This window comes from Bos grunniens, chromosome 17, assembly GCF_055505025.1.
Source record: "Bos grunniens cultivar Pamir isolate PY7600 chromosome 17, Bosgru_T2T1.0, whole genome shotgun sequence".
Lineage (NCBI taxonomy): Eukaryota > Metazoa > Chordata > Mammalia > Artiodactyla > Bovidae > Bos > Bos grunniens.
Window position 1 is genome coordinate 46528206 of NC_141181.1, and position 27314 is coordinate 46555519.

Below are 27314 nucleotides of genomic sequence, written 5' to 3' on the forward strand. Positions count from 1 at the left end.
TGTGAAGTCTCATCCCATTCTATTTGAAGCTGTTCAAATAAAAAGTTCAGGTGTAAATCTTGGAGCAATCTCACTCATAATAAGAAGGAGAGGTCATTCTGCCACAAACTGGCAGATAAGTTTTAAACATTATAGGAGTTCAGGAGAAGGAGTACTTTAAACAATGGTGTGCTTGCAGCCCTTCCAGGCAAGACAGTCAAGAGTTCTCCTCTTCCCCGCTTCTCCACCCCTGCTGGGCAACCCAGGAAGTCACATGTTGAAACAGTAGCCTCAGAAAATGGGCAGAGCCAGGAACCAGGTCACTGGGCAGAGAAGAGGCTCCCCGGGCTCACATCATATTTGGCATGGGTGAGAACGAAATGTCCACTGCATGGAGCCACTGGGATGGATAGTCCATTTGTTACTGCTACATAGCCTAACCTAGCCTGCTTATACGGCATTGCTGAAGAATGCTTAACATCATTAGGAAAGATCCTAAATAAAGAGAAACTGGTAAATTCAGACAGCATATTTATAGAATATATATGCATATAAGAATTGTATATAATTATATATAATTCCCTGGCAATCCAGTGGTTAAGACTCTGTGCTCTCACTACCAAGGGTGCAGGTTCAATCTCTGGTCAGGGAACTAAAATCCCACAAACCACATGTTGTGGCCAAAAAAGAGAGAGAGAAATTTCTATTATACACATATAAGAGAACTGAAAACTAGATTGTAAGAAATACATATATATATATATATGTGTGTGTGTGTGTGTATATATATATATATATATATATATATATATATTTGTATATATATATAGGACTTCCCTGGTAGCTCAGACGGTAAAAGCATCTGCCTACAATGCAGGAGACCCAGGTTCGATCCCTGGGTCAGGAAGATCCCCTGGAGAAGGAAATGGCAACACGCTCCTGTACTCTTGCCTGGAAAATCCCATGGATGGAGGAGCCTGGTAGGCTATAGTCCATGGGGTCGAAAAGAATCAGACATGACTGAGCGACTCCACTTTCACTTTCACATATATATAAGAATATGAAAAATCATTATCACTCAGTCTGAGAATTTCAGGTGATTTTTATTTTATATGTATTTATCTGCATTTTCTAACTACTCCAAACATATTCACTTGTTTTATTTCTTAAATAAGTAAAATCAGGAAAGTTATTTTTAAAAAGAAAAGAGAAAGCATTTCATTCTCCTAATTCTTTAGAGTACAGAGAAAAGGAGAAGCTGCTTTGATTTCTACGTATAATCATTCATAATCATGAAGTGTATATTGTCACACATTTGACTTTTCTCATTTAATACAGTGATCTTTAACCAAATATGTTTTATTATCATTCAACGACAATGTGATGGTAAAAAAAAAAAACTACTAAAATGATAAACAAGCATACATTCCTCATGAAGAAATCCAACCATTTCCCTGCTCTGTGTTGAGGACAGCACCATGTACTGATGTTTGCAGAGCTCTGATCCACAGAGAAAACAGAGCATTGAAAATTAATCACATATCCTGTCAAAATGAGCTCTAATATCCCAGATCTCATGACTGAGAGATGCATCATTTCTCTTATAGATGTGAACTGGGCCATATTTATGCCACTTCAAGGAAGACAAAATGGTTCCCAAGGTACTTCTGAAGACCAAAATGTTCTTTTCTCTTACCTCTGATACAGCAGTCCAGCTGGGCAAACGAAGAACCTCTCCCACGGTGTTTAAGAAAGTCTAAAGGCAGACAGGATGACACTGCTTAGCATATATTCTTAAGCCTCAAAATCATAAGACCTTTCATTTTCTCATCTCCATCAACCACAGGCTGGGTTTTGCATATATACAGCAGTAAACGAAAATAGCTCTCATCAGTGCATCAGGTTATATTTACAAAGCACTTTGATAGATGGTATCTTATTTGCTCCAGGTGACACTCATTAGTCAGTGGCAAGTATTTACATCGCTGACTCCTGATCTAGAGCAGTTCATTTGAATAGAAATATAATGCAAGCCAAATTTTTGTTTTAGATTTTCTAGTGGCCACATTTTTAAAAGTTAAAAGAAAATAGGTGAAATTACTTTTTAATAATATATTTTACTTAGCCAAATATAGCTAAAATATCGCTTCAACATGCAATCAATATAAGAATCACCAGTTTGATATTTTACATTCATCTGTTACACTAAACTTTAGAGCTCCAGTGTGTATTTACACTTTGATTTGAACTGGCCACAGTTCAAGTATTCAAGAGCCACGTGTGGCTAATGGCCACCTTATTACCCAGCATAAGAAATTCCTTTTCACTTTCTTGTTCAACTATTGGTGGTGAGAAGTCAAAACATCGTGGAAAATTGGCTAATGAATGCCAAAGATATTTATTTCTCATTCAATCCCAATTGGTGGGGTTTGGGGTAAATCCACATGATTCCTCTACAGGACACTCAGAGTCAAGTATCCATCCCCACACGGCCCCCACCAGAGGTTTAAAACTGATGAGCCACAGTCTGCATCCGATTCATAAAGGTCTTTTATTTGGTTTGTACACAACTGCTTTTAAATTTGTTAGCTGCCCACTTTTCTTTTTTTTTAATGGGTGAGATTCCATTTTAAAATTCTGGGTTTTTGCTTTGCTTGCGAAATCAGAAGAAGTAAACATAATGGTTAAAATCAGGAGGCTCTCTAGAAGCTCACTGCTACTCCCCATGGGTGGGTATTCCCGGTGAGCCACAGTCTCTACTCCTCCTTCTTGTCTGTCCGACCTAATATCCATTTACTTTGTTCCTCTGGCTCCTGAATGCATTTGATTTTGCTACCTCTGACACTGTCCAATGTATCTGAGGGGAAACAGGGGAGTTGAAAGAGTAAATCACCCAGCTTTAACAGTTTCCTGTGTAGACTTGCATGGAATTTTATGTTCCCATATAGACATCCCTGCAAGACTATAGAAGGGCCTCAACCCTCCCTCTGGGTAGCCTCACTCCCACCCACTGAGCTCAATTGAAGAACCCGAAGTGCTTCCTGCAGGAAGCCTGGAAGTGCTTATACAGGGCTGTCTTGGCCCCGCCCATTTCTCCATATGATTGGCTGAGCCACCAAGCCAGTTCCGTTCCCTTGGCTGGTGATTGGTCTAGGCGTGGTCATGTCAGGGGAACTGCAGGGGAACCACGGGAAAGAATTTCCTGCCCTGAAAAGACAGAAGTGCCCCCTGCCTTTCCCTTTCCTCCTGGTCTTTGTCAGTGAGGTGTGGTGTTTGGAGCCATTTAAGTCACTTGGAAATAGAATAGAATGCCAAGGGAACTGCAATTGCCACCTAGACGCCTGCTGAAAGACTGAAGTAATCAAACCTGGAGTGAAGCAATTAAATGCCCCTATTTTAACAATACTTGGTCATATTACTGCTTACTTGCAACCAAAACCATTCTAACAGAGACAGACTTGGGTCATCGAAGTATCCCTATGTCACAGACTTGGAAACTGAGGCTTGAAAACAGCGTAGATCTAAGGGTTAAACCCAGGCTTGCCTGACTCCAGAGTCACTGAGCGGCTGCAGCTCAGGACACTTTTCAGACTCCATGGTCCATCTTCACCCTCTCAGTCCTGAGCCTCTTGGAAGCAGGAAGTAGTTCTTGGTCATCCTGGATCCCCAGAACTTACCACATTCTATGAATGAATGAACAAAATCTGAGAAGGCTTACTCTTGCTTCTCTCACCTGGGCAGGAGAGCTACTGGGACAAATGCCTCCTAGCAAATCAAGACATCTTGTTTAATGAACACACGCTTTCCCGTGCTTCTTTGGCTGCTTCTTTGGGTTTGTCATCAGCAAGGAAACCAGGAAGGATTGAGAACTCTTAAAAAGTGCCAGAGTCATACTATGCACATAGGAGCCTTCTAAGAACCCAATAAAGTAAGTACTATTATCTCCCCATATCTCAGATGAGCAAAGTGAGGCAGAGATATAAAGTAACTTGACCAAGGGTGCACAGTAAGTAACCAGCAGAGAGATGTTCAGCCCAGCAATCAGACCCTATACATCCTGCTTTTAACCCTTATCTACACTTTTGAAGTATAATAGTCTCACATTCCTTTTCTCTGGATATCAGCAGCCAAGAGCCCTGTGCTGAGATTGAAGTTATCAGGCGCATACAAGCCCAGCATCCTCCTCTACCTTGACCTGGAAAGATCTTAAGGAGAATGTAAAGAGAAAGTACCTTGGTTCTCGTGCCATACACAGTGCATTCACTAAGTGTTTTCAATAACTTTGGGAATTCCCATTGAGATACGCGTCACAGCATTGGGGTCACACTATGACCCCATGGCTAAATCTGCCAAAGACCCAACTCTGCATTCTAGCTGTTGCCAAGGGAGGTAGCAGAGTTTAGAGCCAGAGTTGCAAATTCAAATGCCTACAGGGGTCAAGTGGAGCTCCCCTGGTGGCTCAAACAGTAAAGAATTTTTCTGCAATGCAGACCTGGGTTTGGTCCCTGGGTCAGGAAGATCCCCTGGAGGAGGGCTTTGGCAACCCACTCCAGTATTCTTGCCTGGAGAATCCCACAGACAGAGGAACCTGGTGGGTAGCAGTCCATAGGGTCACAGAATTGGACATGACTAAAGCGACTAGGCATGCGAAGGGACCAGGCAGATGGAGAGACAGGCCAGCCTGGCTGGACACTGGGAAAAGGAGATGAAGAGTCGAGTCTCATCTGAAGGAAGTTCCACCGAGCTGTGTAGAGCTGACTACACAGTGTGTAGTCCACGCCGTCTGGCTATTCATGAGAATTCTGAAATCCAGGCTTCTATATAAAAGCTTCTGATTTTTTCAGCTCCATGTAGGTCAAACAAGACACACTTGTCAGCCATGGTCTGGCAGTTTGCCATCCCTGATCTACTAGGCACAGAAATCACATAGCCTTTACCTTGGTGAGGTTGAATGCCGTCTCCTCTGAGAGGGATTTATTGGGTAAGCTGAGGGACATATTTTGAAGGTAACTCAGAACAACTCCAGGACGCCGGAAGTTTTTCCTCTCCTCTGTCAAGTTGGTTATGATGGGATGGTAGGCATCGGTGGGCGCCTGAAGAAATCAGTGACACAAGTTCCTGTTAAGAACTAAAGCCAAGATGTCTACAGAAGTTCAGTCTGTCCTTTGGGCCTCATACTTCTCACACCATAATAATCATGATGACAGCACTTCCAATATGCTCTTGTGACCATTTAACATATATTAACGTTTCATCCTTACAACAACCTCATGAAATACACACGCGATTGATAGATGAAACTAAGCATGGAGAGGCTTATGCAGAAATAAATGAGAGAACTGGGATTTGAACCCAAACAGGTGGTTCTAGAGTCTGTTCCTTCACTATTACATTAAAGTTCTCATGGAAGGAAAATTGATTGATTACAAATGCTCATATCAGAAGGGAACACTTTCTAAAGGAATGGACCCTTCCTCAAACATCAGAAGAAGATGGTGCAGAGAGAAGCTAAGTGTCCAGGCCACCTCCTTCTCGCTCTCCAGTCATGGTGCCAAGTGCACCAAGAAACAGCCTCATGTTGGGTGATCCCTGGTAAGTCTTGTTGACTCCATGTGGGCACCTGAGGCTACAGGTCACGGGGAGCCAAGGGTCTTCCCTTTAGTCATGTTGAGCGTCAAGAATTAGTGCTAACGCTGGCTACCAAGATAGAGCCAGTCAGTCTAATGGGATCCCCACTCTCCTGGCACATAGTCCAAGCAAAAAGACATCACCAAGATGGGGGGCAAAACTAAACACATCTGCTCACCATGGTGTTCACTGTGGGTGTCACGGAGAAGCTGGGTGATGTTGAAGACAGCGAAAGCTGCTCTCCTGGAAAAAATAATAATAATAATAATAATACTTAATTAAGGACTGAAACATGGTCACTTCGTTCACCTTCAGGAAGGCCTGTTTGGTTTTTTTTTAACAAAAATCTATCAGTTTCAGACACAAACTAAGAGACACTGAGAACGCTGTGAGTAGGAATGTTTCTGGAAAGATAAAAGTGTAATAAATCAGCCAAATGGGGAGATTGTATGGATTTTCACAGATCAAATTATTTTTCTATTTATAGTCTAAATTGCTTGGAAACACCCTTCAGGCAAAACATCATATAAAAAGATGATTTCATACAAGCTTGCACCAATTTCAAATAAATAAAAAAGCAAAAGAAATGGATTTCTATCACCCTGTGGACTAGTTAGACATAAAATACAGAGGGTTGTGAATCACTGGGCTGGGACAGACAGGGAACCTGGCCCCTTCCCTTCCAGCAAGATGACACTGGAACCCAGTCCAGTGGTGGGGAGACCATCTTCTTGAGCCCCTCCCATCCCAAGGATTCTATTCAAAGACCCCATGTGGTCAGTTATGAAGGCCCACAATCAGAAAGACATCCAAAACCAAAGATGTAGCCATGGGACTTCCCTGGTGGTCTGGTGGTTAAGAATCCACCTTGCAATGCAAGAGACACAGGTTCAACCGCTGGTCTCGGAAGCTCCCCCATGCCACAGGGCAACTAAGTGCTCGAGCTGCAACTCCTGAAGCCCTCTCGCCTAGAGCCCCTGCTCTGCAACAAGAGAAACCACCACAATGAGAAGCCTGCACGCCGCAAGGAAGAGTAGCCTCCACTCACCACAACCAGAGAGAGTTCGTGCACAGCAACGAAGACCCAGCACAGGCAAAAAGAAACAAGACAAAACATGCGCCATGATTTAATGTTTTCTGCCTCTTTGTCACCAGCTAAGGGATTAGGAGAAGGGCCCCCTCCAGACAGGTCACCCAGGGAAATGCTCTCCCTTTGGGCACCTGCAGCCTAGCTCACAGCTTCATGTACAGACAGATCTTTATGCAAAGAACAGGTTCTACCCTGTCCTGTGGGCACAGCACCACAGCAGCTGGATTTCAGCCTCAGTTGTCTGAGCACAGCTGCCCTGAACCCAGCTGAGCTGGACTAAGTAATGGTCCAGGAGCCCCACACCAGGTCTTTAGGGGTCTTTGAGGGACACTTTTCAATACAGGATTTACATCATGGCCTCTGTCTTCAGAACCAAATCCCCAAAGTGATGTGGGATTAGGAGTCCAGTTCTGGTTCAGTAAAGGTAGGGCCTGAAGCCCCCAGGATACACAAGTATTAAGAGAACACTTCTCCAGTCTCCCAAAATCGCACAGAGCCCTCCCCAAATGTGAAGAGTGAGGGTGAACACACACACGTGATTCAGTTGCAGGGACTTCCTGACACACTGCACTGTGGCAGCAGGGGGGTGGAGGGGTGGGGTGGAGGTGGGGATGAGGAGACTGACAGGCCACATCCCTGAGGCCAGAGATGTCCTGGTGACAGGTTTTGCTGTGACAGCTAAAAGAGCCAGGAACATTAAAGCCTCTTTCCAGTGATGCTAAAACAGTAAGCTCCTGGGGAGGCAGAAGTCGTTTGAGACTCTCAATAACACAAGTACAGATGCTATCTTGGTCTCTAGGTGACAAATCTCGGAATCTTAGGCAATAAACTGCTGTCGATTGATATCCTTTTTCGTCCTAAAGGACGGTATATTTTGTCTTGTGTCACCTCTGTGAAAGGGAGTGAATTCTGTTTTCTCAGTGAAAGATGGAGACATCAGAGGCTGCTGTGGATATAGGCTGGTTTTGCTTGCACAGTGGCTCCGAGGTCAGTGCCCTGATTGTGCTCTGGAGGGGGACTGGTGGGGGGAGCCCTGACCTCACTGCCATTTCAGTGGGGTGGACTGTGAGCCAGGCTTAAGCCAATCAGAATATTCCACATCCCCACCCACAGTAATTGGTTCGTGGTCAGTGTGGGCCAACAACAGTGATGGCCAGCCGGGTTGTAGTGGATGACAGAAAAAAGAAGCTCCTTGTTTCCTGCTAAGGTTTTGTGGGGATACGGGGGTGGGGGGGAGGACTGTGCTCCTGGAGGGAATGGCAGCCATCCTGGCACCACAAGAAAACAAAAGAAGGCAAAGTCCAAAACAGATTCCCTAGTGACATCACTTGAGCCACAAAAGGTCACATATATGACTCCATTTATACGGACTATCCAGGATAGGTAAATCCACAGAGAAGGTAAGTTAGTGATTGCCAGGGGCAGGGGAGGAGGAAATGGGGAGGACAGCTCATGGGGGCTGGGTTTCTCTGGGGAGGATGGTTGCACAACATGTGGACATAGTAAGTACCACTGAATCGTGTACTGTAAAAAGGTGACATTCACACTACATGAATTTTAGCTCAATTTTTTAACAAAGTGACTTCCCAAGTCCCACGGCTCATCGTGGTTGCATGAGACTTTGAAACCAGGTCTGCCGGCCCACCAGCTCCCTGATCTGAACCACCGCTCTGTGCTGAGCAGGAACGGAGGTGGGCAGGGGTGCTCTCTGAGGGTCCATGGGTGAGTTTGACACGCGGAAGGGATGTGGCAAATATTTGTGCATCAAATGGACCGGGAACACTTGCTTCCCAAAACTTTCCATAACCACCTAACACAAACTTCAAAAATTCCCTGGTGACCAGCGTGAGAATATTCGCCTCAGTGTGTTTCTGGTAAATTATGAATTCCTCCATCTTAGGGAGAAGGGGTTCTAGAAAAAACTGATCAGGACGCATTCACCCTGCAGTACCAACAGCCCAGCAGGAGAGAGCAGAGAACTATCTGCTGCGGGTAAAGGGGCGGTAGATAGGAAAGTCCCCGCCCCCCAGAGTTTACGTCACACCCGGCCTGCAGCCCCTCCCCTCTCACTGACCAATGGCAGCTGTGAAGTACATGGCGATCTCATCCGGTGTCAGAGCCCGTTCCCAGATGATGAACTCGTCAAAAGCTCTGTTCTCGTAGCTCTTGGTCAGGTCCAGCACGAGGTTGTCATTGGACTCCCCGTAGGCAGGAGACGCTTTTCCACTTGGGTCTGAGGTCCTCAGGGTCCCGTTGACGTAGACTTTCAGGCCCTCCTCGGACTTCCATGTAAACAGGACGTGAGTCCAGTAGTGGCCTGGGAAAGAGCAGACACACCCTTCTGAAGACGTGGGTTCGAGCTCCACACTCAGTGGTTATCCTAGTTTTATACACATTTCTCTCCCTTACAATAGTAGGTCATTGGTTGAGTCCTAAGTCATAATATGGGCTTCCCCGGTGGCTCAGATGGTAAAGAAGCTGCCTGCAATTCAGGAGACCTGGATTCAATCCCTGGGTTGGGAAGATTCTCTGAAGAAGGGAATAGCAACCCACTCCAGTATTCTTGCCAGGAGAATTCCATGGACAGAGAAGGCTGGTGGCCTACAGTCCATGGGGTCACAAAGAGTCGGACACAACTGAGCAACTAACACACACACACAGGTCATAATACACATCTGACTTCCCTCAGTCTTAGGAGCTCAGGAAAGAAGTTACTCTCACTCCCCAAAGCCCAGAAGCCTGTTCAAAGATATCCTTTGCCATTTTAAGTTAAATGAAAATAACAACTAATGGTCAGTCCAGTGTGTACATGTCAAAAAAATAATAATTAAAAAACTTTTTGAAAGTGAAGTGAACTCCCCCAGTCCTGTCTGACTCTTTGTGACCCCATGGACTGTAGCCTACCAGGCTCCTCCCTCCATGGGATTCTCCAGGCAAGAATACTGGAGTGGGTTGCCATTTCCTTCTCCAGGGGATCTTCCCGACCCAGGGATTGAACCTGGGTCTCCCACATTCCAGGCAGACGCTTTAACGTCTGAGCCACCAGGGAAGCAAACTTTTAAAAAGGAGAGCTTATTTTAAAAAATTAACTTGCTCAAAAATGTTTTTTAATCCAGCCTAGGCCACCCCCAGGCAGGTCAGTGAGACATACCTGAGAGCCTGATTCAGCCCTCAGGCCACCGGTACCCAACTCCGCCCTGACCTTGAGCATGTGATGGCAGCCTGGGGGAGGACAGACCACTCCTGGCTCCTCTAGACCCTTCATCAGGAGCCTTGGTGGTGACTCATGGCTCTGGCATGAGAACCACAATGACCCACAAGAAGAAATTTCGCCAGACTTTGACACCAGTTGGCCCCACAGAGAGCCTCACTTCATTGTGTAGTGAGTGTTCAGATGCAGCCAGTGACCTGCTGCTGAAATAGGCCCTTTATAGGATGTATAAGCAGTTACCCCAGGCTTCTCGCTCAGGATTGGGCAACTTTCTAACCTTCAGTCTCAGGAGAGCATGGATCCCAGATAGGTCCAAAGCATCACTGTCAGGACTTCCCTGGTGGTCCAGTGGTTAAAGAACCTACCTGCCAATGCAGGGGACATGGGTTCCATCTCTGGTCTGGGAAGACACTACATGGCATAGGGCAGCTGAGCCCATGCTCCACGACTATTGAGCCTGCGTTCTAGAGCACTTGGGTCAAAACTACTGAACCCACATGCTGCAACTATTGAAGTCCACGAGCCCTAGAGACTGTGCTCTCCAACAAGAGAAGCCATCGCAATGAGAAGCTCACACACTGTAACTAGAGAGTAGCCCCTGTTGCAGTGAAAAGGAAAAAAGAGAATGAGTTTTTATCTTTCCCTTTCCTGAGAACAAAGAAGATAAAGGGAACAGTGAGCAGGCCTGAATATTCCTAGTTTTTTTTTTTTACTTCAGTTGCTCTTAACTCTGCATGTCTGTATCTAAGTTCACTCTTCTGCCTCCTAACTCTGCAGAAGCTACAATTCACATTTTTTCCTTTGACTCTATGCTAAATACATCCCTTATCTGGTGTTTATCCTTACAACACCCTTCCCCTTGTAGTTACATATCATAAAGAAGGCCACAGAGCCACCCAACTGCCAGACTCAATGACTGGGTTACTGAAGCCAGTTTATGACAGTCTTTGAAACAATGCAAGAGGAAGAAGTCAAGATCCTCTCACCTTTGTTCCTCATCACTGACTCCTGACTGTGAGCCCTTGCCTTATATAAACCCCTAGACTCCTCATGGAGGGGGGGGCGCACAATTCTTAAGGTATAAGCCTACTGTGTTACCCTCTCTGCTGGCTGAGAATTAAAGCCACCTTTCTATTTCTTTCAAACTCTGCTTTCATATTGTTTTTTTATTCAGCTTTGGTGGGTAGAGAAGTCCAGGATTTTGGCTAGCAACATCCCTGCTCACCGCAACTAGAGAAAAGCCCACACACAGCAACAAAGACCCAGCACTGCTGCTGCTGCTGTTAAGTCGCTTCAGTCGTGTCCAACTCTGTGCGACCCCAGAGACGGCAGCCCACCAGGCTCCCCCGTCCCTGGGATTCTCCAGGCAAGAACACCGGAGTGGGTTGCCATTTCCTTCTCCAATGCATGAAAGTGAAAAGTGAAAGTGAAGTCGCTCAGTCGTGTCCGACTCCTAGCGACCCCATGAACTGCAGCCTACCAGGCTCCTCAGTCCATGGGATTTGCCAGGCGAGAGTACTGGAGTGGGTTGCCATTGCCTTCTCCGAAGACCCAACACAGACAAAAGTAAATAAATACATAATTTTTTTTAAATAATAAAAATAAAAATGTTTCTCTTCATTTCATAATTTTTAGAAAAGTATCATTGTCCTTGAATGTGAAAATACCTTCAAGGAACAAATAAGAGCACAATATCAGGCAGAAATATTTACAATTCTCCCCATTTCTCTGGGTAGATGAACAATCAGGGTTCAATAGATTTGACCTTAAAACATACCAAGAAAACTTCTCAGTACCTGATACTGTGTCAGCCCCAAAGGGGCAGGGAGATCAGACTGTTACATAAGAGACTGATAGCAGTTAGAACATGATAAGAGCTGTGAACAAGGTGCAGGACATGCACGTCAGTAAGGAGAGGCGAGGCAGAGACGATTTCTGGCCCTGAGGATCAGAGAGGGCAGACATGCAAAGTTCTCTCGAAGTCTGCATGCACTGAATTTGCCCCTTTTCCAGAGGTACAAGCCTGACCCCAGCTTATAGTACCAGCAGAATCAGGCAGATGCATTCGGTATTCCCTGGGCACCGCTGTCTTCTAGGTTCCTTTCCTGTTAACTCACTTCACTCTCACAGTCGCCCTTTGACCTAATACTGTCACTGTGCTGACGATACAGATGAGGACGCTGAGATACAGGGTGGGTGAGTAAGGCACTTGGGTCCACACAGCTGGCAGAGAGGGTACAGAGCGAGACCTGACCCAGGCTGCTTGGCTCCATGTTTTAAAAAAAAAAAATGGAGACACGCAGCCTTCCTTGAAGTGGTCCAGAAAATGACTTTTCCTTAACTAGGTCAGGGATGTCATCACTTCCTCCTGGAGGAGACCATTCTAGACTCTCAGTTTGCCTTCCACCTGTGAGATTCCCTTCCTAGTCTCTAGTCTGGACTGGATGCCCCCTCCATGCTACCTTAAGATGCTCTGAGTCCCTGGTCACCTCTCTCCATCTTAGTTCACAGACCTCCAGCCTCCCCCAGGTGCCTGCCCCACACCTTTGCCCTCCTGCCTGGTCAGCTAGGATCGCACTGTGCCCCCGAGAAAACAGGAATCTGTGGAACAGAACCATGTGGCCTCCCAACACCCACCTAGGATCTCAGGCACATCTGCACACACCCAGCTCCCCGCCCCTCCACCTCCGCTTCCCAGGTCCTGGAGCATCCTTCCTGAATCCCGGGGCCCCTCGCTGCCTGGTGCCCTTGCCTCTCCTCCAGCATCCTTTCTTTCCCTCAATCATCAGCCCCTCTTTTCCAAAGGCTTTTTCACATCCAAGTCGAAACATTTGCAAGTTTGCACCACTAAAAAGGAGGAGGGCCAGAGATGGAGGAAAGGAAAGGAATAGAAGAGGAGGAGGAGAAGGCAAAAGGAAGATGCAGGAAAAAGAGGGGAAGACAGGAAAAGGAGAAACAATAAGCACTGGGCCGAGAGCTATATTCCAGCCTGTGAGCGAGGTATCGTTAATATCTTCACTGCACGGAAACTGAGGCTCCCGTGCACTAAGTAACGTGACGCGGTAACACTGTCTGCAGTCAGACGAAATCCTGGCCCTTAGCTAACCAGGCAGACATCTAAGCAAACGATGCTATCTCACCCTTTCCAGTGAGTCTTCCCAAGCAGCCCCTTGGACGAAGAAGGGGCTCACGTGCCCCAAGGACAGCGCCCCGAAGCTCTACATCCATTGGGTTCATCCGCTTCCTATCAGGAGGTGGAGGGGGCGGGACACCGGAACTCCTCCCGCCTCCCCCGCTCCCCGACCTCCCCGAGCATCTCTCAGGCCAGTGGCGCCCTTACCTGGGGGGCTGAAGCTGGCCTCCCATGTCACGGATTTGTTATGCGTGTATAGCTCCACTGAGCCCTTGCCGCCCCTGGAGCAGACTTTGAACCCGTTGGAAATGACCTGTCCTCCATAGGCAGAAGGGATTGATGTGGACTGTTCTCCTTGTGTCTTCCAGAAAAAAGAGAAGGAGACCCCTGAGGACAGGAAAGACGTGCGGTTATTATTAATGAAAAGTGAATGGGCCTTAACCTCATAGAAGCAGGTCGGTCTCCCTGCTTTTTGATTTTCATTCAAAAGGTAATTTTTTTCTCATTCTAGAGACAATGTATGTTCAATGCAGAAAATACAGACAATAATAACAGGTAATATTTATTAAGAGCTCACTGGGTACCAGACACTTTTCTAAGGGTTTTAAACAAATGCTCTCCTCTTAAATATGGAGAAGGAAATGGCAACTCACTCCAGTATTCTTGCCTGGAAAATCCCATGGATGGAGAAGCCTGGTGGGCTACAGCCCACGGGTTTGCGAAGAGTCAGACATGACTAAACACAGCATATACCTCTTAAAATTTTAATATTACAAAATGAGGTTATCACCCCCATTACACAGATGAAGAAACTAAGGCTGGTTTGCCCAAGGTCCCTAAACTAGAGACCGACTCTGATTAGATTCAAAAAATCTGATGCACAGATGTCATCTATTAAGGCAGATCCTTCCAAAACCTCTTCCATAAGCATTTTACAAAGAAAAGAACCAATTCATACATACTGGTTTATAAGCCACATTTTTTTATACTTGTGTTATCATAGACTCCTTCCAATGTTCATAAATATGCCTTGATGTCATCTTTGTTTTTAACTGTACAATATGACAGTCTAAACAGTTACTGTAGGGAATTCCCTGGAGACCTAGTGCTTAGGGTTCTGCTCTCACTGCAGAGGGCACAGGTTCAATCGCTGACTGGGGAACTAAGAGCCTGCAAACTGCTTGGTGCACCCAATAAGTAAAGCAACAAATAAGCAAGCAAGAACTGTAAAGTTTTTATATGTTTATTTTATTTTTAGTTGCACTGGGTCTTCACTGCTGTTCGAGGGCTTTCTCTAGTTGCGGCAAGTGGGAGCTACTCTTTGTTGTGGTGTGCAGGCTTCTCATTTAGGGGGCTTCTCTAATTTCAGAGCACCAGCTCTAAGCTCCAGAGAAGGCAATGGCACCCCACTCCAGTACTCTTGCCTGGGAAATCCCGTGGACAGAGGAGCCTGGTGGGTTGCAGTCCATGGGGTCACTAAGAGTCGGACACGACTGAACGACTTCACTTTCACTTTTCACTTTTATGCGTTGGAGAAGGAAATGGCAACCCACTCCAGTGTTCTTGCCTGGAGAATCCCAGAGACAGGGGAGCTTGGTGGGCTGCCGTCTCTGGGGTCGCACAGAGTCGGACACGACTGAAGTGACTTAGCAGCAGCAGCAGCAGCACCAGATCTAAGCTCGAAGACTTCAGTAGTTGCAGCCCACAGGCTTAGTTGCCCCTCGGCATGTGGAATCTTCCCAGAACAGGGATGGAACCCATGTCCCCTGCATTGACAGGAGGATTCTCATCCACTGTACCACCAGGGAAGTCCTGTAGATTTTTTTTAAACAGCAACCTCCCCATGACTAAGTCTTTATAAGTTTTCTTCAAGTTTTAATTTCCCAAACCGAACTGGAAACTAAACTTCTCTGCACATCTCAGATTAAATGCCTTTACAATAGATTCCCAGTAGAGCATTTTTAGTCAAAGAGGAAGCCCACTTTGAAAGGTTATGAAACCTATAATTGTTCATTTCCAACAAAGCAGGGCCCATGGAGGCCCTGGCAGCCAAGACAGCCAAGTCCAGCTCCTAATGGTGAAGACCTGACCCAGGATCACCTTGCAGACAAGGGAGGAGGGAGGAGAAGGGGAGGGGGGCAAGCTCCCCAGGGAGGGCTGACAAAGGCCAGATGAGCTAGAGGCTCCTGTCATTGCCCTTTGGAGCCCGATCACCCCCACTCTGCTTCTCCAACTCCAGTAACATTTACCCTTTCTTTGCACAAGAGTAAACTGTGTGAGTGTGAGAGAGACAGAATGCATGCAACCTGCTGGGCACAGCTTGTAATAGCTGGAAATAAATCAGGCAGCCTTGGCCCCCTCAACCTAGTCCAGGCTTCAGGGATGCTGAGAGAGGAGTTACTCAGGGCTGATCAAAACAGGCCCAAGATTGGAACTCCCTGGTGGTTCAGTGGTTAAGAATCCACCTGCCTATGCAGGGGACACAGGTTCCCTATGCCCATTGAACCCTATGCAGGTTCAATCCCTGGTCCAGGAAGATACCACATACCACAGACCAACTAAGCTCACACCACAAGTACTAAAGCCCGTGCACCTTAGAACGTGAGCTCCTCAATAAGAGAAGCCACCTCAATGAGAAGCCCACACACTGCAACTAGAGAGCAGCCCCACTTTGCCGCAACTAGAGAAAGCCCATGTGCAGCAACAAAGACCCAGCACAGCCAAAAATAAACAAATACGTTTTAAAAGCTAATAAAGTAATATGTACAGCATAATACCACGTGTCTCTAAAAAATTCATAAAACAATATCATAATTTTTTTAAAAAAAGATGAAATGTGAAATAATAGATGAGGCTCAGAGAGACTGCAGAGCAGAGTTTCAAGTCTCCAGGAGTATGTTCTTAGGACTATTGAGGAAAGAAAAAAGTCCTCAAAAGTGCCCTGGGACACGGGTCACTGCAACTAAATGACAGGACTTTGGTAGGTTGTCCAGAGAGCATCTGGGCTGTCCCAGACACTGTTCTTCTTTGCCTTTGCAAAGGCACCAGGTGGAGGGGAGTCCCGGGCCCGGGGTCCCCCAGGTCTTCTGTCTGCCATCTACTGCAGGGGCACAGAGCCCGAAAACGAAACCCCAAGTCTTCTTGCTTTGCCTGTCCACTCAGAAACAACCAATTTCACAGAGACACGAACACAGCACATTGTGAAACTTCTGTTATGAAACAATGTCCCAGTGGGATTCACAAAAGTCCATTTTTTCCCAAACACTTTGCTGCATTGAAAAATTCCTTTCGCTCAATCCTGTCTTGGTGGAATGTCTTTCTCTCCAGGAAGAAAAATTAAACATAAAACATTCAATTTCGCCTTAGGTAAGGGAAGATCGAAGCAGATGATGGTTTCTACAAGCCAAGCTTTTCATTTTGGTTCATTCGGCCGACAAAATAATCATTTCTCTCTGAGGAACAGCTTGTATTTAAACATCAATTTACGTCTTCATTGAGTCTTCAAAGATTCGCAATGAGTCCTCTAATATTAGTATTTTCAGGAACTTTGCTTCTTGCGCTTGAAATTGTCAATACAAAGAAGAAAAAGTTTAAAGGAAAAAGAAGTGCAGTATTGACAAATTGATTCAACACTTTTCTTCTTCTTACGAGCATTAAATCCTCATCCATCCCAAAAGTAAAGAGAGGAAAGTTCTTTCTTGATAGAACAAACAAACAAAAAAAATTCCAGCTGTCCCAAGAAAAGATGGATACATTTGAGTGCATAAATATTATAAAATTCTGCAAGCCAAAAAACTTAAAGCCATGACAAAGTCAAAAGACAAATGACAACCCAGGAAAAAAATATTTGTAAAACATTTAACAAGCAAGAAATGAATGTCCTTGCTATATAAAGAACACTTTAAAAAGAAAAATAAGTTCTACTGTTTAAGAACTTACTTTGTTCAAGATAAAATGTCCCAAGAATTTTACATGAGTTAACTCTTTTAATCCTCCCAACAACCCTGTGAAGTAGGGATTAGTATGGTCCCCATTTGACAAGTGAGAAAACTGAAGCCCAGAGAGGTAAAGTAACTTGTCTAAAGCCACATAGCTAGTGATGGAGTCAGCACTGGAACCAGGCAGTCTGGCTCTGGAATCTGCGACTGTCATCTCTCTATCCTCTCATGGAGATGACGTTCTTTGGGAGAGAGCTCACTTACTGAATTAGACAACAAAGTTTCTCAAGAATTCCATGGAGGAGAAAAATGCCTACAGATGCGGAAGTCTTGCTGTGCACTATCATCTCTGTGTCTGTGGTGAGTGGGGCAGAAGCAGCAGGTAGGAATGGGCAAGGAATCTCTCCAGGTAGAGGACCAGACCCGCAGACTCGGCACCATGTCCTGCGTGTTCATAACTCAAGGCAGACCAGAGCAGTGGCCAGCGGGGAGGGCAAGGAGACCCACAGGTGATGTAGCAGCCTGGATATCCATCCTTCCTCACCCAGCACAGCATTCTTGGGGAGAATCACCACCCCCCCCTCCACCAACCTCTGTGTCCTCTAGGTCAAGTGGGACTAATTACACAGCGGACTGATTACACAGCCCCAGGCTCACAAGGGCTGGAGCAGTCTGAATCACAGTGACTGGTTCAGGGATGGCCATGCATCAGCTGATAAAAGGGACTCCTGGAGGCTGTGAGTTGACATTGCTATCACACCTGGAAAGCCCTCCTGAGAACAGAGCCAAAGTGATGGAGACACGAGCTTCCAGTGACGTCATCTAAGCACCTGGACCCAGATCGTCATGGTAGACTGAATCTCCTGAAGAAGCCACGGCATCTCCCAGCCCATCTGCTTTCATGCCATGTGACCTTCCCATTCTCCTCCAAGACTTAGGCCAGTTTCTCCACCTGCCCTCTGGCTGATCTGACCAAGAAGAAACGTCAGAAGTGGCCCTGGCCAGGTTCCAGAGACAGCCATTAATTGTCCGGAAGCTTCAGGTTTCGGCTTCTTGGAGCACAGAACAAGTCCAGGCTCTGCTGGTATAGAAAGAAACCACACAGAGGAGCCAGAGGTGCCAGATGTGAGTGAAGAAAGTGGTCTTGAGAAACCAGCTCAGGGGCACCTTCCGAGGACCCAGTCCTGGCTGCCATGGCTATAGCCATGAGAGAACCCTGCCAAGCCCCAGAACTGTGAGAGGTGATGCTAAATTGCATTTCACTTGTTAAGTTTGGGAGTGCTTGTTATGCAGCAGTCGATAACCAGAACACAGTCTTACTTGGAGCCTCTCAATAAATCCCCGAGCCTAGCTGAGTTGAATTCCCATTGCTTACAAACTTTCAGCTGACTATGACTGTCCATAGAGGATGAGTCCCCTTCCTGACCCTGAAGGCCACCAAAGGCCACCACAAGGATGTGCACATGGCTTCCTCACTCCTTCCTGACCATCACTTTGGGTGACAGATTCAGGGGGAGGGTGCTGGGGAAGCTGCTGCAGGGTGAGCAGAGGGAGCAAAGTGAGTGTTAGTCACTCAGGTCCAACTCTTTGCAACCACATGGACTGTAGCCCACCAGGCTCCTCTGTCCATGGGGATTCTCCAGGCAGGAATACTGGAGTGGGTAGCCATGCCCTTCTCCAGGGGATCTTCCTGACCCAGGGATTGCACCTGGGTCTCCCACATTGCAGGCAGATTCTTTACCATCTGAGCCACCAGGGAAGAGGGAGTAAGGAGATGCTCTATTCTTTTCTGTTTCCAAGAGGACTTGGTTCAAGACAGAGGTGGCCCTCAGCCTATGTGGGACACATGTCCACCTACAATGTGATAGCATGAAATGAGCTCATCCACACCTGTCAGCCACCTGAAAGCAAGTTTCCATGAGAACCACCCAGAGCCTGCAGAGCAGGCTCAAGAACGTTCTGGAGTGGGGAGTTGAGGGCATGAAAACCAAGGCCATCCCAACAGGCATAAGAAAAGATGCTCAACATTGCTGATTATCAGAGAAATGCAAATCAAAACTACAGTGAGGCACCATCTCACACCAGTCAGAATGGCTACCACTGAAAAGTCTACAAATAACAAATGCTGGAGAGGGTGTGAGAAAAGGGAACCCTCCTCCACTGTTTGTGGGAATGTAAACTGGTACAGCCACTGTGGAGAACAGTATGGACGTTCCTCAAAAAACTAAAAATCGAGTTGCCATGGGATCCAGCAATTCTACTCCTGGGTCTGTATCTGGACAAGTCTATAACTGAAAAGGATGCATGCACCCCCGTGTTCATTGCAGCACTATTCAGAATAGACAGGACATAGAAACGACCCAAAAGTCCATCCGTAGATGAATGGGTGAAGAAGACAGCCCCTCCCCCATCTTTAAACCATCTCCACATCTCTGACTCTGCCCCTCTGCCCTCTCTCTTTATAAGGACTCCTGTGATGTCTCTGCCCCACACAGACAATCAGGACAGTCCCCATCTCAAGTTCCTCAACTTAACCACTCAACTTCATCAAAAAGGGTAAAGAGTACATGGCATCACTGTGTATTACTTTTTACAACTGCCTGTTCATCTACAATTATCTCAAAATAAAAAGGATCTCATAAAAGAAAATAAAAGAGATTTTGCTGGGTTGGGAAGGCCTTTAATCTGATCTGGCTGGTTCAAAGTCCAATTTTATTACAGCGTATCTCAGGCATGGGAGTTGGATGTTCTCCCAGTTTTTGGTCAAGAGAGCCTCCAGAACTGGGGCCTTGGTTTCTTTATTTGTAGAAAAAATAGAAGACATCAAGGGAATCTACCAACTGTAGGATTCTAAGCGGGTTTTCCATGTGGTGTGGCCACTGTGCAGGAGGAGAGGAATGTACAGGGTTCTGATAACAGAGCATCTCTACGGAGTGGCCGCCTGCTGAGTGCTTCTAAAAGAGCACAGGCTGGGAGACAGTGATGGGGAGGTTTGGGCTTTCTGGCTAAGCTGGGAAAAGACCAGACACCTCATGGCAATCAATCAGCAAGCTTCTGCCATCGAATCAGATTTCTAACTCTGACTTTTCTTAAGACCCTAAAGTGTATCTGTACCTCCCCATTTCAGCAGAGTACAGGGCAATATGATGATTTCTTCCTACATCTTTCTAAGAGTTGATAGTTTCAGTCACTCTGGTCTTGGACAGATTCTCCAAGAGAATTTTAGCATATCATCATGACTTTATATGGGCTTCCTGGGTGGCTCAGATGGTAAAGAATCTGCCTGCAATGCAGGAGACCTGGGTTTGATCCCTGGATTGGAAAGATCCTCTGGAGAAGGCCATGGCAATCCACTCCAGTATTCTTGCCTGGAGAATTCCATAGGCAGAAGAGCCTGTTGGGCTACAGTCCATGGGGTCACAAAGAATCAGACACCATTGAGCAACCAACACTTTCACTTTCATGCCTTTATACAACAGGAATCACAGTATGAGATGCTAATCCCTTCTCAGTCATCTTTCAGTTCTGATTATGATGAGAAGAAAGTCCATTTGTATGTAAGTAACAATTGCTAATCCCTGTTTTAACAAAGAAATGCCACATCTCGAATTCAGAGCCTCTGGTGGGAATTGGTACCCACATGGAATTCAACAACGCAGGAATCTTCCACTTAAAATGATAATTGGGTTTCAGTTCTTGGGGATGATAAGTTTCCTTTTCAATTGAATCTAGTGAGTGAGGGAAAGTCGCTCAGTCACGTCCGACTATTTGCGACACCATGGACTATAGTCCATGGAATTCTCCATGAACCCATGCTAGAATACTAGAGCGGGTAGCGGTTCCTTTCTCCAGGGGGTCTCCAAGGGATCTTCCAACCCAGGGATCGAACCCAGGTCTCCCACAAGGCAGGCAGATTCTTTACCAGCTAAGCCACCAGGGAAGCCCAAGTTTTATAGTTCAGGTGCTACGTGTATACGGTAAAAAAAAAAAAAAAAAAAAAAAATCGTAAAAGAAATTTAAAAGTGAGAAAAATTTGAGAATCTTAAAAACTGTCTTAAAAACATTCTAGCTTGACTGGAAATTTAGATAATTGCATCATTCAACCTCAACCAATTAAAGTAAATAACCCACCCTTGGACTTCCTTGGCATAAATACATCCTGCCTTGCTGCCTTCATAGTCTATATTATATAAGCTGAGTTAGGGGGATGACATGCCATTTTTTTTTTTTTGTCCACATTAGGGCTGTAAGGATAGAATTATGTCTGGCTGTGTACATTTCCTCAGTAAAACTTTCAAGTGATCTATTCTCACCTGTTCTCAAGAGTGCAGAGACCCAGGTGCTAAAACACAGTCTTAGGAATGGCTCCTAAGACTTTCTTATTCATCCTAAAAATTACAGAACAATTGAGGAGCAAAGTGTGAGGCTATATATACATGGTTAAGTGAATGCAAGAGACCTTACTCATAAAGTAGAAATGTTACAAGGTATCAACTCTATGGCCCAAAATTCATTGTCTTTCCCAAAAATATCTTGATTCTCACTTGACACAGAGAAGTGGTGAAGATGCTAAAGCTTCCACACTGTATCCTTAGATTTTTTTTTTTCCCCTCAGCTCCATGATTACAAGGAAGCAATAACCAAAATAGGGTGGGAGAAATGATATAACGAAGAGCAAAATTTGGAGAGAAAAAAAGCTAAATGTCATAGTGGTGAAGAACCTGGTTAACAGAAGAGACCCTGGGTGAAAGATGAGGAATTGCATCTTCAGTCATAGTTGAGTTTGCAATGGTAGGAGAAGTGATCAATGAAATGCAGAGAAAAAGATGACTGAGACTCAGAAGAATAGTGTTTCTCTGACTTTAATATACATGACAGAGGCCATAAACTCAAAAGCCTGTCTTCCCAGGGGCACTGACTCCATAAGAGAGCCAGCGTATTTCCTGTAGGCAGCTCAGGCTGTATTTTTCAACTTGCAGACACACTCTTTGTCAGATCAAGCCCTGCATATGAACTGCTACTCATGCCTATGCTTCCTGCCTCCCCAGAAGGCTCTCTAATTTCTTCTAGAAATATCTGTTGCCGTAGGACTCTGTTTCACTCTCACCATTTCTCTCCTCAATATTATTTTAAGAAAGCCACAGGTGAGGGGCCACTTCCCTTCAGTTTCATCAAGCAGAGCGCTGAGAGTCCAAAGTGAAAGTGAAGGTTGCTCAGTCGTGTCTGACTCTTTGCGATCCCATGGACTATACAGTCCATGGAATTCTCCAGGCCAGAATACTGGAATGGGTAGCCATTCCCTTCTCTAGGAGATCTTCCCAACCCAGGGATTGAACCCAGGTCTCCCGCATTAGAGGTGGATTCTTTACCAGCTGAGCCACCAGGGAAACCCAAGAATACTGGAGTGGGTAGCCTATACCTTCTCCAGGGAATCTCTTCCTGACCCAGAAATCATGAACCGGGGTCTCCTGCACTGCAGGCAGATTCTTTACCAGCTGAGCTACCAGGGAAGCTGTGAGAGTCCAAGGGACTACCAGAGAGCTGAGAGTCTAAGGGACTCAGGAAACCTGGAGACCATTGGACAGTCACCTTAGCTCTAACCAACTGATGCCAGGAGGGTGGGTAACACTAGGATTTACTGATTTTTCAAGAGAAGACAGAAGTAGAGATTTTTTAATGAAATTTTATCTTTCAGGGAAGTTGAGCATTAATTAAAAAAAAACATTTAAAGCACCGTGAGAGAGGCTCTGTTTCTGCAAACAGTTAGGCAGTCTTTTTGAACCCACCCATTCTGCCAAAAGCTTCCCAGGTGGTGCTGGTGGTAAGAACTTGCCTGCCAATGCAGGAGATGTTAAGAGATGCAGGTTCGATCCCTGGGTTGGAAAGATTCCCTGAAGGAGGGCGTGACAACCCACTCCAGTATTCTTGCCTGGAGAATCCCACGGACAGAAGAACCTAGCAAGCTATAGTCCATAGAGTTGCAAAGAGTTGGACATGACTAAAACAACTTAACATGCACACATTCTGCCAAAAAACAATTTAGAAAACTTGTTAAAATAGAAAATTTGTGAGAACCGACATAATGCCAGCAAACAAAACACATTTGTGGGCTAGAGTCAGCCTTGAGCAGTTCTGAGATTTGGTCCATGAAAACCACCCAGAGGGCCTGGGTTAAAATTCAGATCTCCAGGCCCTGTCCACAGATTTGGATTCAGTGGGTCCTGGGCTGGAGACTGAGAAATTCCATTTTTAGCAGTCTCTGCAATGGACTCTTCTGCTGATGGTCTGGAAACAATACTTAAAGAAACTCAGCAGTAAATCATCCTGTGACTCTAGGCTATCTTGTGCCTTCTCTGGACCTCAGTCTCCCCATCTGTGAAATGGACGTGGTGAATGAATACTTCTCTCTGAAGCTCCATCAGGCTTTCAAACATCCCTAAAACCCCCAATCATCTAAGGAAGACAGAAGCTGGATCTGTGCCCAACCATCAGGCCCTTCTGGAAATTTTTGTCCTGAAACACCATTCAGAATATTTTACCATTTTGTTGATGGCATTGAAGTTAATGACTTAATGCAAAGTTGAAGTTAGTAACCTAATGCAAATAGTCTAAAAAGTCCTGTCGATGCTGAGAAGAGAATATGGATGCTGAGATTTTCCAGCTGCTGCTATGGAGCTGTAGCAGGTTTCCTGGTGTTTATAAGCAGTGGAAGCTCTAATGCACAAGAGGGAAAAAAGAAGGGTACATTTCCGGAGGGAGGAAAAATTAACAAGTAAAACAGGAAGAAGGTCTTTCTGGCAGGCATTCAAGGTGATTGAGAGTTGAAGTGGAATTAGAGGTAATTACTCAAAACAAATTTAGTCCAATATCAGAAAGAAGTATCAGAGGGGTGCAAAAATGGGATGGCCCATTCAGGATGGAGAAGGACTCATCACAGGTGATATGCAAATAATGGCCCATCAGATATGTGCTGGGGAAGGATTCAAAGGCATTTAAGCATCAGAAAGACAGACTAGATGTATCTGTTCAGTTGACAGGGATCAAGCATCTATCATGCTGATATTCATCCCTGAAAATACAGCAGTGACTAAGACAGATGAGTCCCTGCCCTTGCAGAGCTAAATGTCCAAGAAGGAAGTCACATAATGAGCAGGTCATCACCAAAGATGCAAGGGACAGAGGGGGACATACAGGAACCTGTGAGAGCAAAGAGGAACGCAACTGGTGTGGGACTCATCTCTGTAAGAGCCACACTGGAGCTGAGCCCTCAAGGTCTATAGGGAGGACTTCCCTGGTGATCTAGTGGTTAAGAATCCACTTTCCAACTGGTTAAGAATCTACCTTCCAATGCAAGGGATGTGCGTTCAATCCCTGGTCAGGAAACAAAGATCCCACATGCTGAGGGGTAACTAAGCCTGTGCAAAGCAACTGAAGAAAGCCCACATGCCTCAACAAAGACCCAGCAAAGCCAATAAAACAATAAAATTAAAATAAGATTTACAGGGCAGTGAAACAAGATGCTGGAACACTCCAGGAAGACTCCCCCCTCATGTGGATTACTGCTGGTCGTGGGAGTTGGAGGAGAATTGCCTCAGTATTGAAGGAACACAGACTGTGCTTCCTTTGGTTAATGTTCAAATAGACTTTCTCTCTCAAAGGATCCTCCAGAGCCTCTCTCCCATTTGCACCCAACGCCCATGAGGAAATTTCCCAGGAGGCACAATTTGCCAAAAGGCAGGTCACACAGTCAGCTCAGAGAAACTGGTGGAGCAGATGGAGAAGAGCCCTAAGATAAGCAGGTCATGGGTTCAAAATGTCAGAGTGAGCAGCTGGCAGAGAAGGAAGATCCCACGTTCTAGCTGAGAACTCGGAGAAGGAACAGCTAAATTGCTCAGATGTTTTATCCTTTTTTGAAAAGTTCAAACCTCAACCCTGTCTGCTACAACGTTCTTAAAAAAAAAAAATCAGCCAAAAATATGAACAGAGACCACAAGAGAATTGGGAAATCACAAATATGAAAATAATTGACCTGCTTGACTGGGTGTGGGAAGTGTTTCTCTCTTTGTTTAAGTGTTGAGGGAATTCCCTGGTGGTCCAGTGGTTAGGACTCTGTGCTGTCATTGCCAGGGCCTGGGTTCAATCTCTGGTCAGGGAACTAAGATCCCACAAGTCACACAGCACAGCCAGACATATATATGTATATATATATATATGGTCCCAGCTCTGCAACTACAGAGTAGCCCCTGCTCTCTGCAACTAGAGAAAGACTTCAAGCAACAATAAAGACCCAGCAAAGCAAAAAAAAAAAAAAAAAGAAATGTTTAATCACTAAAAGTGCACTTGAAATCATCTCACCTACTTCAAAAGCCATGTGGAGTTTGATTTGAAAAATGTTGGATGGACTTTCCTTTTCAAATCCTGTTCTCCTTAAACCTAGAAATGTAAGCTCATTGAGGCCCCAGGGAAACCCCCCAGAGCAAAGGATATGGTTAATAAAATGGAGAAATGCCTACAGTGATCCTTAGGATGACACCCATGTTTGGTGGTCCTGTCTGAAATCCAAACTGAAGGATGTGGACCAAGAAATACCCAACCTCCCTCAGCATCCGCCACATAAAGACCCCTGCTAGCATGGTCCCAGGGGGTCAAAGTTGACTTGAGGTTTCCTGGCTTCACCGCATATCTGGCCATACTCTAGAAAAGTAGCCACCCAAAAAATACCTTCAAAGGCTCCAGTTAACCAGGACACACGAGAAGCTATCAACAGGGTGGTAACATGAAGCCAAAGTTTACAGCTCTCTATACCATGTGAGCTCTTGTCTGTCTCTCTTTTTTTTTTTTTTTTTTTTTGAGGATGAAATGAGTTAATACAGGTAATGGGATTAGAACACTCAATTTAGTTCAGTTCAGTCGTTCAGCCATGTCCAACTCTTTGCGACCCCATGGACTGCAGCATGCCAGGTTTCCCTGTCCATCACCAACTCCCGGAGCTTGCTCAAACTCATGTCCATCGAGTCAGTGATGCCATCCAACCTCTCGTCCTCTGTTGTCCCCTTCTTCTCCTGCCTTCAATCTTTCCCAGCATCATGGTCTTTTCCAGTGAGTCAGCTCTTCACATCAGGTGGCCAAAGTACTGGAGTTTCAGCTTCAGCATCAGTCCTTCCAATGAATATTCAGGACCAATTTCCTCTAGGATGGACTGGTTTGATCTCCTTGCAGTCCAAGAAAACTGGCACCAAGTAAACGATGCATGATTGTGGGTGATTATGACGATTGGTCCAACCATGTCAGCCCCTGTCAGAGGGTTACATCTGAGCAGGCAGATGGAGTGAGGACCACGATCCTGGGGACAGGAGGCACATGGGGAGGCACCCATACAGGACAGGACCCTGGGGGCTTCTCAGTGTTGGACTGGCCACGTGCCAGTCTTCAGAACAACCCCATAGCAGGGAACTAAAATCTGGCTTTGATTGACCCATGTTACAGGTAAGGAATTTGGACCTAGAAGTTAAGTGGTTGCCCAAGGTCACCACAGAAAGGATTAAACACCACTGAAACCCAAGCCGCCTGGGCCTGGAGCCCAAACCATTAACATGCTCTATGTCCAGCAGGTCCAATGATCAAAGGGTCAGAAGTCAGTGATGAGCTGAAGGGCAATGTCCAACACAAAAGAGGGCCCCTCTGTTCAGCCCCACGAAATCGGAATAGGGAGGGAGATTTCTCAAGAGAAACCGGGAATTTGTGTTTTTATGTGAAATTGTCCTATTTTTCAACTCTGGTAGCTAATCAAAAAATTTTAACTCCATGCCTACAAAACCAGGCACAGCCACAGGGCAGGGTGAGCTCAGAGGCCTCTAGTTTACGACCTGAGAATTCAGGTAAAGTTTTCCGATAGTTCTGATTTCCAGTAGCTGGTCACTATCATAGTCACCACTGGTCCCATCATAGTCATCGTTCAAAGGCTGGTTATCTGTGACAGTGCCCAGTTACTAGAATTCCTGGGACCTTCCCCTCCCACCTGAGTCAATTCCAGTTGGTAGCTGGGGCTGTAGAGACACCTTTCTTCCAAAGAGAAGCTGTTGCCTCTCAGACCCAGAGACAAACTGGACAGAAACACACACCTATCCTGCTTCTCCTCCTCGGCCATCCTGATCAAGGCAGGGAAAGGGTGGGGCAGGCACAGGCTGCCCTCCTGTTTCTCTTAGTCCTTGTAGCTGAGGCGGGGCTGTTTTAAATTTAGAGAAATAAACAACTCTGCTGTGTTTATAGGGCTGTTTGAATTCAGGAACAGCTTGAACTGTGGATTTGTAAACCTGGCTGTGGTTTTAGACCTCA

The 27314-nt window shown here is 45.8% G+C and overlaps 1 protein-coding gene across 2 annotated transcripts in view; it reads right to left on the reverse strand.

Moving 5' to 3' along the window:
* Window positions 1-27314, reverse strand: part of ADGRD1 (adhesion G protein-coupled receptor D1) — a 176696-nt gene that overhangs the window by 134247 nt on the left and 15135 nt on the right. For both annotated transcript variants that reach the window (XM_086347242.1, XM_086347243.1), the window contains 5 exons: window positions 13249-13428; window positions 8772-9014; window positions 5786-5850; window positions 4917-5072; window positions 1676-1735 (listed from right to left, as the gene is read on the reverse strand). In XM_086347242.1, coding sequence (XP_086203368.1) covers window positions 1676-1735; window positions 4917-5072; window positions 5786-5850; window positions 8772-9014; window positions 13249-13428 — 704 coding nt within the window. The remainder of the gene's footprint in view (window positions 1-1675; window positions 1736-4916; window positions 5073-5785; window positions 5851-8771; window positions 9015-13248; window positions 13429-27314) is intronic.